This window comes from Seriola dumerili, unplaced genomic scaffold (genome assembly GCF_002260705.1).
Source record: "Seriola dumerili isolate Sdu_G_001 unplaced genomic scaffold, Sdu_1.0 BDQW01000110.1, whole genome shotgun sequence".
Taxonomy (NCBI): Eukaryota; Metazoa; Chordata; class Actinopteri; order Carangiformes; family Carangidae; genus Seriola; species Seriola dumerili.
The window spans coordinates 10992996-11005024 of NW_019174365.1; the positions used below are offsets into that span (position 1 = coordinate 10992996).

The 12029-nt window shown below is 39.0% G+C and overlaps 2 protein-coding genes across 3 annotated transcripts in view; one reads left to right on the forward strand and one right to left on the reverse strand.

Moving 5' to 3' along the window:
* Positions 1–11234, forward strand: part of med30 (mediator complex subunit 30) — a 45452-nt gene extending 34218 nt beyond the window's left edge. Inside the window, exon 6 of the mRNA XM_022746947.1 lies at positions 11174–11234. Coding sequence (XP_022602668.1) covers positions 11174–11212 — 39 coding nt within the window. The 3' untranslated portion in view covers positions 11213–11234. The remainder of the gene's footprint in view (positions 1–11173) is intronic.
* Positions 7897–12029, reverse strand: part of LOC111222995 (exostosin-1b) — a 140803-nt gene continuing 136670 nt past the window's right edge. Inside the window, exons 10-11 of one of the 2 annotated variants that reach the window (XM_022746945.1) lie at positions 10151–10322; positions 7897–9257 (exon numbers count right to left, since the gene is read on the reverse strand). In XM_022746945.1, coding sequence (XP_022602666.1) covers positions 9072–9257; positions 10151–10322 — 358 coding nt within the window. In that variant the 3' untranslated portion in view covers positions 7897–9071. The remainder of the gene's footprint in view (positions 9258–10150; positions 10323–12029) is intronic. The other variant, XM_022746946.1, reaches the window with a different exon arrangement.

Genomic DNA, 12029 nt, shown 5'->3' on the forward strand with positions numbered 1-12029 from the left:
AAGACATGAAACAATAGAAGGAAAACAAGAGGAGACAAATGAAGGCTGAGGGTGACATCAACATGGGCGATGGCAGAAAATATTCTGTCTACCTCGATATTCTACACTTCAATCAACATTATGACTGAATCAATCTGAAGAGCTGATATACTATGTTTTATCTATTTGTAGGTACTAGCTCAATGGAGATGCATTGCTATATTATATTTAATCCTCATATTCTGTATATCTGTTACAGTTCATAATATTAGAATTGTCTGAAGTCCTAAATTAAAAAAAAAAAAGTTTTTTATCACCTCCAAGAACTTTAATAAGAAAGACAGACACTGTGGCAAATTCATGAATCTTATTCTTACTATATAGATCTGATTTTTTTATTTGATGTAAACTTATTAATATTTCGCTCTGATTGGATTTGACATGTTATTATAATGTGTTAAAGATTCTGCTGATCTATAAATTTTGCTGTGATTTTTTTAAAAGCCATTGCTGTGTTTTGCCTTTTTTACGATATCAGTGCGTTGAGTATTTGGCCTTTTGGTAAAACAGTTATCCCGGCACTAAACACACTCCTACCTCTGAGAGTTATTTACCTTTTTAAAGTAAAATATAAAAGCTGGTATTCAAATAATAGCAAGGGGAGCAGCCAGCACCAACAAATAAAAGCTGTGTAAAAAAATGTTTAGGGAGTAGGAATTATCTGTAGCCTACAATAACAGCTCAGATAGTAAATTTAGTGTAGTGTACATTTCCTCAGCACAAATTCCAATATTGCAACAACAGACTTATGTCATACCCACCACAGAAATACAACTATAAAAGGAGGACTGCGAGTGGAAGAGTGTTGAGTTTCATTCATAGTAGCTTCACATCATTTGCCTGGTGTGACTCTTTGTACTGATGGAAGCAACACGTAAACACTGATGAGGATGATGTGCCAGGGTCAGGTGTAAGCTGGGTGGCAGGTAACCTAGGTGTGCCAAGGTGTGACGTTGTAGACTGATCCTGGGAACGTGGTGGAAAGGGAGCCAGAGTTAGCGCGGGAGATGGAGCGGTACCTACTAGATATAATTGGGCTCACCTTCTTGCATAGCACTGTCTCGGGAACCAAACTCCGGGGAGAAGGAGTTGCCCAGGGCGTTAGTTGCCGGGCGGCTGCGAGGCTACCCGCGAGGCTGAGGAAGAGTGCCGCTCTGTTCAGGTTGGAGGCAGATTGGTGCAGCGTCAGTAGTAATGTGGTTGTTGTACCGGACCGCTGTGGTGAAGAGGGAGTTGAGCCGGAAGGCAAAGCTGTCTATTTAGCAGTTGATTTATGTTTCAACCCTCACCTATAGTCATGAACTTTGGATGGTGACCAAAAGAATGAGATTGAAATGAGTTCCCTCTGTAAGGTGGCTGGGCTCACTGTTACAGAAAGGGTAGGGAGCTTAGGCATCTGTTGGGAGCTCGGAGTAGTGGTTTGGGCGTCCGATCAGGATGTCTCTTAGCTGCTTTTTATTGGATGTATTCTTGCAACTGGTAGCAGCCCCCCTGGTAGACCCAGAAAGGACGCACGTTGGAGAGACCACATATCTCATCTGGCCTGGGAATGCCTCGGGTTTCCCCAGGAGGAGCTGGATAACGTTGCTGGGGAGAGAGATGTCTGGACTACCTTGCTTAGCTGGATAGGGGGCAGAAAACTGATGGCTTGATGGATGGATTACTTTGAGCAAGAAAGAGGGGTTGCTCCTGAGAGAGTGTGACATTCCTCTTTTATGACACTTGCAGCCACAAAGTGGACTTTATGATACATTTTATAATTTTATATACAGTGGGGCCTATAAGACCACTTTCCCATTCACTTGGATGGGAAATACCATAGACAACTGAGTTATCTGTACTGTATATGCAAAAACAAGCCAAAATGAATTAATAGCTTAACTTTTATGATGTTGTTTATGAATAAGCCATTTGCAGTGGGCTGTAAGCAAACACTGGCATGAGTGTATGTATGTACTGCACAATATCAAATAGTAAATAATTGGATTCAGCTGTACGACACATCCTGCTCCAGTTTTTACACGGCCTATATTGCCACCACATCTCACATCTGTTGTAAACAAGGCTGTGGGCACATCTCCACTGAAAACATGGACTTTATTTTCTCTTCCGTTTGCCAGTTTAACTTACAACTACACCCTCTGTTAACTGGCATGTCCCTATAGGTGGGGAAATTACTTATTTGTGTTTTGGCTCCAGCCAGACTGGATTTTTGAGGCTGACTCGTATATTGATATTTGAGACAGACCTGGTAATGTTATATATTTGCCTATTTCTTTATTTTTTTAAAATATAAATGCATAACATGAACAAACAATCTTGATACAGATTCATTAGATTTGTGTTTTTTTTTTTTAAAGACAGAACTTGTCAGAGCTCTCTGGTGAACAAATACCAATGGTGACACTATTTCTAATTGACCTCAGACCTACTTTGGCATGTCTGTGCTATAATTTCTTGTGGTTGACATCTTCACAGATATCAATATATCTGCCAAAAGCTGATATCATCTGACACAGTAACAGCATAAACATACCGTCGTTCAGCCGTAGGTAATTTTAGATGAATGATTAAATAAATAAACACCTGATATGCATGAGCGCAGCTTGCTTATCCATAACTTCACGCTGAGTGTTTTGAAAGTAAATAAACCTGACAGTTATCTGAGGAGTTGTATGAGTGATCAAAGTTAGATTTATTACCGCAGACCTGGTTGCGACACATGATCCAAATCATCGCTGTTTCAAAGCTGCAGTTTCCCTCCTGGCGATGTGAGGTTGCAAAGATTATGGTTGGTGAAAGCATCCACATTCTTTTGCATCCTTCACAAGGTCGGTCAGAAGATTTAATTTTTTTTTTTGCCAAAATTGGATTTTTTTTTTTAACAAGCTCATAGTCATCAGTGAAAGTTTCTGCCTGAACACCATCTCTTGGCAACTTCTAACATGTTAGGACACCTCAGGAGCTTTCCTAATTAGCAGAAATAGTAGTTGTTCTTTAAGTTAGGAAGATTGATGAAATGCCTGTACTCCAGATTTACTTTTTGGCCTCTTAGGACTGATTTCCTACTTTGATATACTTGATAAATACAGCCCTTTTTTTTTTTCTTTTTTATAAGTAAGAAGCCAGCCAAGTCAACTGGGCGGAGATTTTGGTCTCTATTTGTGTTTTAACTTTAAAAAAAAAAAAAAAAACATGAGCTAAAATGTGAGTACATGTGTGCACACACACGCAGGCATATGGCACCGCTGTTAGGTCACAGATATGCATGAGAATATCAGTGTCTGATATGGGTGTGTTTAATAATTCAGTGCAAAGCTGGGGTCATATCTAAGATGTGTTATGAGGCCATTGTCCTCAGGGAGACACAAAAGGACAGATGCAGTGTTGGAGCAATGAGGAGGCTTTCAGCAGAGACGAAAAAAAAAAAAATCAATGCTCTGAGTAGTGACTAATAAACCCCTCCTCAGTGGTCTAATACAGGGGTGGTTATTATATCTCCGAGGGCAATGCAGCATTGCGGGACTATTATTACTGTACAAATGGAGTGTGTTCTCATTCAGCTGAGGCTGAGGTCAGGGCCTGAGTACTTGTCCATGCACACACCGTCGCAAATGATGAAGCGAATACAAATGCGCAGGGTTACGCTCTGATGTTGACAGTGTGAGCACAAAAGCAAGCACGCAAATACAAACCATCAGTCTCCTCTGTGTCAGCGCAGCCTCTTATCACGTCGTCAGTGTATTTGTTCATGGGCAGAAAAAATAAGAATCCTCAGACGGTTACAGATAATATCCTGTAATGTCCTTACTAATGTGTATGTAAAGGGTTTAAATCAACTTTTTGATGTACTCATTCTCCGTCACTGTCTTGTAGACTTTCACAGGTGAAAAGACTGATAGTGAAGCCGTTAAGCCGAGTACAAACTAAAGCATGTTTTCCCCTATTTGCTTGTTCCAGACAAATTTTTTTAAAGATTTGAGACAAAGCCCTTAACTCAGCATGGAATCTGTGCTTCTGCTCATAATGTGTAGTTTTAATGGTATCGCAATATAGTTTCAGTATCAGTACCAAAACAATACTTATATCAACAGTTTACTCTGAGAAATGTAAATTATGTTTTGCTACAAAGAAGCCACAGTTACCAAATAGTGAATGTTGTTTAAATATATTAAGAAAAGAAAGAAAGGTCTCTATTTTTGTTTTAACTTATTTAAAATATTCTAAAATCGGCAAAATTTATGAGATCAGAGATCATTTACTTACATTGATCAGATCAATTACGAGATTATAATTGACATCAGTTCTCAGATCAATAGTCACAGGTCTATTGGTTTGTTTATGTATTTATTTTTTTGTATCCCCATTAGCTGTCCTCTATGCACTAGTTATCTTTTTAAGGTCCATGTGGTGCAGCACTTATGTCAGCCAATAAGAAATTGCTCTATAGCAATGCTAACGATACATCTGTGTTGATTTAGCAACATCTGTACATGTCCACCAGAAAGCCCTAACAAGCTTGTTTTTCCAAGTGTAAAATGTTACCATTGGTACATTTCTTGGTAACAACTCTTTAATCATCATGAATATCTGTTGATTATTGAACTCTCAAATAATGATTGGTATTTGTCTCCAAAATCCAGGATTTGTTGTGCTCTGAATACAGTGTAATTAAGCAATTATGAATCTGACCAATCATTCAATGACAGTTTTCAGTTCTTGATGGTATTTGATTGTGGTTGGTATAAAAAAAAAAAATGTATTGAGGACTGATACTCAGCTCCAGCTTGGAAACTCGTTTAGCATGATTTTATACCAGAAAACAAAAATAACTGTTGTATTTGAGTCAAATCATGTAAACACAGCCTGTTAAAAAAAAGGACACAAAGAGATGCATTTATCATCAAATATGAGTTTATTTTTTTTATAAATCATTCTTACAAAATTGGCATTTATCTATTTCATTTGTGACCTCTATAAAAGTCTTCTGTTAATTACAAGGTAGGAGGGAGGAGAAGGCATCAGGACAGCTGGGCTTGACCGAGTCCTTACAGATCAACAGATATTATTACTGCTACCGATTGGTAGCGTGATACAGCCAATCGCTGATAAATAATCCCAAACAGGAAGTGGTCATGCGTGGTCGCCTTGGCAACAGTGTCCAAACACAAAGATGAAAACGGGGTGTTTGTAGTAAGAGAATGGAATGCTGTGTCTCATCCAGTGTATGAAGGCAGGGCTGTTGGTGGTGGTGGGGGGGGGGGGCTGCGTGTGGTGCTATTGTTGCCCGTCTACTGGAAATAGTGTGGGACAGACCGTGCTTGGCATGTCAAGAACTCAAATGTTGATAAAAGGCACAAATCAAGAACAGACTAGTTTCCAGAACACATGCCGCCGTCGCTATAAACACCAACTGCCTGGCACATTTTGGGTAAACCTTCTTCCATCTGTGTTGAAGCGCACAATGATAACTTGCATAATGTTCCTCCTGATCAAATGACAGGCGTTTTTTTTTTTTAAGTGGATGCAGAGGTTTTCCTTGTGGCCTAACTCGCATCCATCACACTCTGATGATACACTGTACGGCACGCCAACTGAAAGATGGGACAGAGTCTGCTGCCAAGTTTATCTGACCTGAAACGCAGGCTGTGAAAGAGGCAATTTAAACAACTGTGTCAGAGCCCCAGACCCATTATTGTAATGCATTGGGGGAAGATGTTAGAGCAGAATCTGAAAATGTTTCCATCTGGTACAGGGGACCCAGCTGCTTATTATTTTCCATGTTTCAGTTGGCGTAGTCTTTATTGGGACTTTGCAATTTGACTCCCATGGAGAGCCAAGATGGTGCGGCCCAATCCAATTCTAGATCACTGGTGTATGCAATCTTTTCAGGAGTTGAAGCTCTGCTACGACGACTCTGAAAATGTTCCCCCTTTCTCTCTCTCTCTCTCTCGGGCAACTTCTGTACGAGAAAGTGATCGAGTGTGATAGATGTTTCCCTGGAAAACCAATGCAAAGTGAAACATAATATGAGCTTTATATCGGCATCTGTGGATTAATGTGCACAGTGTGTCGAAAATAAAATGAATAAATACCATTAACTCCCCTCAGCGATGCAGAATCAGTCTCATGTATTCGCCACGTCATCTCAAATCGTACACAGTCTTCTTTTTTTTTTTTTCCCAAAAAAATAAATATATGTCTATGTACAATGCTGACAGTTGCAGGGATTTGAAATGGGTGGTGTTTTTTTTTCTTTTTTCTTTTTTTTTTTTGCAAAGCTGGGGGACGTGGTTCTCATGAGATAATCAACAACAGTGATTCAAAAAAATCTAACATAAAAGACTTGATATGGATTCAAACAATATGGTTCTGTGAAGATGAAATAGGGACCAGATGCAGACCAAGTGAGGAGTATGTTTTTCCCATAATCACATACTGTAGATGATCGAACACTTTGTTGTGACTCACATTAAATGGATCATAAATCTCTCCTGGCAAAAAAAAAAAAAAATCACAATCCAAACTTAAAGTCCCAGAATGTAAATACAAACATTATATTCAAAACAATGGTGTGAGGAAAAAAAAAAGAAAACCATGATAGTCCTGCTGGGTTTGATATGATCTGCTGGAACAGAGTAGCTTTGCTGTGGCAGTATTTGGATATGTCACCTGAAAGCATGAGCATCCCCATTGTTGACACTGTAAAGGCTTTACAATACATTTTACATAAACTCTTTGTAGAACAAAACGTAAATGAATGAAAAAGTAAAAACAGTCATTGAATGTGTGACACTGATACTGATGGATGTCGATGACAGCTACCGATTAGCACACACCCTGAAAAGCTTTGGCTGAGACATTAAGCTGAATGCCTGCCTGACAGAAAGGCCACTAAAAGCACGCTGCTTTCATTCAAGTGTCTGCAGACTAAATGTGTGTGTGAGTGGACCGTCTGTGCTCTGGGGCTGCACGCAGACCTAATGACAGCACGCAGCAGCTCCGCTATGAGCCAGCCATTTTCTCTGACAGCCTCTCCCTTTGAAGTGATCAATTAAAAAGGTTGAGAGAGCTTATTTTAGCATTTTGATCTGGTTGTCTGATACCAATAAGGTAATTTAAGGTGCAAAATGTCAGGCGGTTTGATGTGGATACAACAATGATATGAGCAGCTGTTTATAAGTAAAGGACAAGCAGGGCCGCAAGGGAGGGTGTGTTAGGGAGGGAGGGAGGGAGGGGGGGAAAGCTGTCCTCCCAAGGCTAGCATTAGCCAGCAGGTCATGTTTGTGGGTCGCTGCTTTCACAACACAATGGTCCATAATGTTAGAGTGTTTCAGCAACAGATTGTCCCCCGGGAATAAAACAGCACTCCAAATGAAATAGGTTTACCTAATTGAAGCCCAAACGTATCTCTGCCTGACAAATGGAGGATAAAACCTTCTGTCAATTTAATGGCTATGAGGTTCTCTGATATGTCACGGGGGAGAGAGAGAGAGAGAGCGAAAAAAAGAAAATAAGTAATGGTGGCAGGAGAGCCACATCGGACTGATGACTAGAATATTTCAAGAGGAGAACATCTAGGCGTCTCAGACTGATGTAGGCAACGTGATGTGCAATAAACAATTTTAAAGGCAGACCCTGATGTCAGAATGGCACTGATGCTCTAAGCATTAAAAAAAAAACATCTCTCTATAAGCACTCCTGTGAAATGATGCTGGTCACTAAAGACCTGCTATAGTCTGAAATTTTCTCCCTGTAAGGATAGTGCTGTGAGGCCGTGCAGGAAATTTAAAAAAAAAAAAAAAAAAAAAAAAGAGAAGGGTGAAACGAGTTTGGGTTAGAATGCAGCGTTCTGCTCCATTTCATCCAGAAATGTTCATTTCGCTCATTCCAACGGAGGGAAAATGTACTCTGCTTGAGCTTATGGTTGGATGAGCCAACTTTTCAAGGCTCTGTACACACAACACACACACACATACGCACAAAGAAGAGTGAAAGTAGAGAGTTTGAAGGGGTAAAGAAAAGATGATGAAAGCAAGTGGAAAAAAAAAAGATAAGAAAAAGTACAAATGCCATGGTGAGTATGAGAGGAAAATGGGATATGAAACGAGATGTTTTTCTAACTTATCTTAGTGATAACAGGGAAGCAAATAGACCATTATAAAAGCCATATCAGCACATCAAGGAATGAGCCAAGGATAGGACAGACAGGATGTTTTCAGACTTGAGGCTCAAGGATGTGTGTCGATAGTCGAGAATATCAGGAGATAATGGCTTCTTTTCAATGAAAACCTTGTAATAACAGGTTGGACACTGCTGTTAACCTTTTCTGTCTCAGAAAAGAAAATATTAAAAACTGATGATGCTCCGATTTAAAAAACATCGGAGCGAGGAAAAAGGGTTGACAGTGTTACAGAGAGCTGATTTGTACAATGAAATCAAAGCAACTAAAGAACAGGGTTTCCCAGGCTATAAAGCAAGGGTTTTGGTAGTGAGTCCAGTTATTATGTCCTGATGCAGACTGGGGTTGCTAGGGGCGACCAGTAGGATTTGTGTTGGGCGGGGTTGCCAGGTTTGCGATCATGGACACCTTCCCTCTTCTACCGTCCTGTACATGTGCCGAAAGAGCAGGAAAGTCAATGTCGTCCTTGTTCGTGTTGTACAAAAAAATATTCTATTCAAGAGTTCTCGTCGTCAGTAGTGTGTGCTGTGTGTTTGCACATTTGCGAAACATACAGTACTGTTTGGCTTGTCCATCAGTTTGTGTACTCCTCTTTGTCTGTCTGTGTTTGCGTTTTTTGTTTGTGTTTTTCAAATCCAAACGCCATCTGCTTGTTTCCTATTCATCCCTTCCCGCGTCAAGTCCTGGCAGCAGCGGCGCTGTGGTCATTGGCAATGTGCTGAGTGGAAGAAAGAGCTGTGTCGCTCCCTGTCCATCCTGCTGTAGTCCTACTACTCCTTCTACTCTCCACTGAGTCAGTCTCTCGCACCTCCCCCTGTGTGGGGTCTCCCCCAAGGGGGCGCCGGTCCTGTCAGAGCCTCTCGATGTCCCTGTATTTCTTGCGGAGGATGGAGACCTGGTCCTTGAACAGGACGGGGTCCAGTCTCATCTGGGAGTGGACCAGTGGCATGGCGCCAAACCAGCTGGCGAATTTGTTCATGCAGGTCTGTCGCTGGGCAAAGTGGTCTGGATCGGCCCAGCGAGATGCCCTCGAAGACTGGTAGGAACAAAGAACATGAGGAAGAAAGACAAAAGGACAGGTTTAGAGTCATGCTGTCAGTGTTATGAATAATCATTGCTTTACATCACTGATGTAAACTCAAACCAGGGTAACTATTTATAAGAGTTTTCTGCAGTTGCTAGGGGGGTACGTGAAAAGATTATTGAGTACCTCAACTAATCCAAAAAATGAAAAATCATGATTTTATTTGTGTTTAGGATGGAAATGAACTGGTGGTGTCAATGAAAGGATAGAGGTCATCAAATATTACAGGGACGTGGGTGTACGCCAGAAAAAAACAAACAGTGCTTTATGTCAGTGGGGGGAAGGAGACGTGAACATTACATGAAGAAGACAATGACAATGATCTGCATTCTTTCAGTCATAATCTACAGTTGTCCACAGTGACAAGAGAAAACCATTAGTGACTGATGACTGACATTAATGTTTCTCAATAAATCATCAGCTAGATCATCTTCTATATTTGGGAGTCTGGAACCCGACTAGAAACTATGATGTAATCCTTTAAGACTGACACGACTCCTTTCTATGTTTTTGCTCAGCGCTGTTAGCGACTTGTCCTATTTACCCATGGGTCGGACAAAAGACTTTTAAGCGAATAATTCATGCTGTTTATAAAGCAGCAAGGGTTTGCTCCAGCTGAAAGGCCATGACACACACGATGGGAAGAAAACAACACTGGCTTCAGCATGAATCACGACTTATACAAGGCAGAACAAAATCAAAGAGGTTCTGTAATGCAGATCAATTCACTCAACTGGTAGCTGTTCAGTTTTGGATAACCAGCTCTTTTAATGAATCATCCACATATAAATATCCACCAAAATGACATGGATCCAGCTGTGAGAAGGGTTTCAATACATTCTTACCTGTCCCATCATAGTCTCCTTATACTGTTTCTTCTGTGTGACCTTAATGGGCGGCAGTTTGGTGACAGCCGAGACAAGGAAGTTCATCAGGATGTCCTCACAGTTGGCCAACTGGTCCACCATGCTCTTCAGACTAGTGGGCAAGTAGTTGGTGTATAGGTAATGGTAATACCTGGAAGAGAAGCCACAGAGGAGTCAGAATAAGAAGAGCAAAGATAGCCAGTCCTTGAGAATGAGACTTGTTTGTCTTCCCATCAGGAAGACATTTAACTGTGAGGGCTGAAACCAAGTGTGTAGGTTTGGTCTCAACATTGTCAGGGACGCAATAACCCCGCCAACCCTTCAAAACAAAGAGATTGTTTTTTTAATGCTGTCAACCAAACGGTTTATTAACGTATATGATCTGAATTTGAATTCAGGAATGCTCATACGCAAATGTAATATATGTACATGTTTTGAATTTCCATATATGAAGTAAAATAATAAAGGTATTTAAAGTATAGCCTATATATGTAAAAATAACATATGAAAACTGTTAGAAATTGTTGCAGTATCATATTGACATATATGTCTAGCTCATATGAACATGTATTTTAGTATGTTTATATTGTAGACATGTTACATAAACATATATCCATCGCAAAACCTGTCAGTATATGTTCATATTACACATGTAAATATAAAAGATAGACATGTATGGTTAAAATGAATGAGAAATTATTAAGAAAATCATAAACAAACATATATAGAATTTTAATAGGCATGTTGTTTTAATAAACTTGCATTTTACTATTTAGTATTTCATGTATGTTATAAAGTTATATCTTCATTTATCCAGAGGATGTATACATGTCATAATAATATATCCTTACAGGTGACACATATGGTAGCATCACTCTTGATATAGGGACATATATGTCATATATATGTCATAAAGCATAGTAAAGTAAGGCATGAAAGTTAATAGTATAGTTAGGCATTAGAGTCGCCTATTAACCTAATGTGTATGTCTTTGGATTGCAGGAGGACAGTTCGAACCACACTGTGAGGCGACAGTTCTAACCACATCACTACCAAGCCGCCGGTAAAAAAACTCGTAAAAAAAAAGTCATAGTATATTAAAACATAAAAAGTCATAAGAACGTAATTTATAGTAAGGCATAAAAAAGGCNAAAAAAAGTCATAGTATATTAAAACATAAAAAGTCATAAGAACGTAATTGTATAGTAAGGCATAAAAAGGCATAAAAACGTCATAAAAACTACATATTATAGTAAGGCATTAAAAGTCATAAAAAGTCATAGTATAGTGAGGCATAAAAATTCATAAAAACTACATATTATAATAAGGCATGAAAAGTCAGAAAAAGTCATAGTATAGTAAGGCATAAAAAGTCATAAAAACATCATAGTATAGTAAGGTATAAAAACATCGTAGTATAGTAAGGTATAAAAACATCATGGTATAGTAGACATAAAAGGTCATAAAAACTACATATTATAGTAAGGCATAAATCGCATGAAAACGTCATAGTATAGTAAGGCATAAAAGGTCATAAAAACTACATATTATAGTAAGGCATAAAAAGTCATAAAAACATCATAGTATAGTAAGGTATAAAAACATAGTATACTAAGGCATAAAAACTACATATTATAGTAAGGCATAAAAAGTCATAAAAAAAGTCATAGTATAGTAAGGCATAAAAAGTCATAGTATAGTGAGGCATAAAAGGTCATAAAAACTACATATTATAGTAAGGCATAAAAACGCATGAAAACATCATATTATAGTAAGGCATAAAAAGTCATAAAAACATCATAGTATAGTAAGGCATAAAAACTACATATTATAGTAAGGCATAAAAAGTCATAAAAAA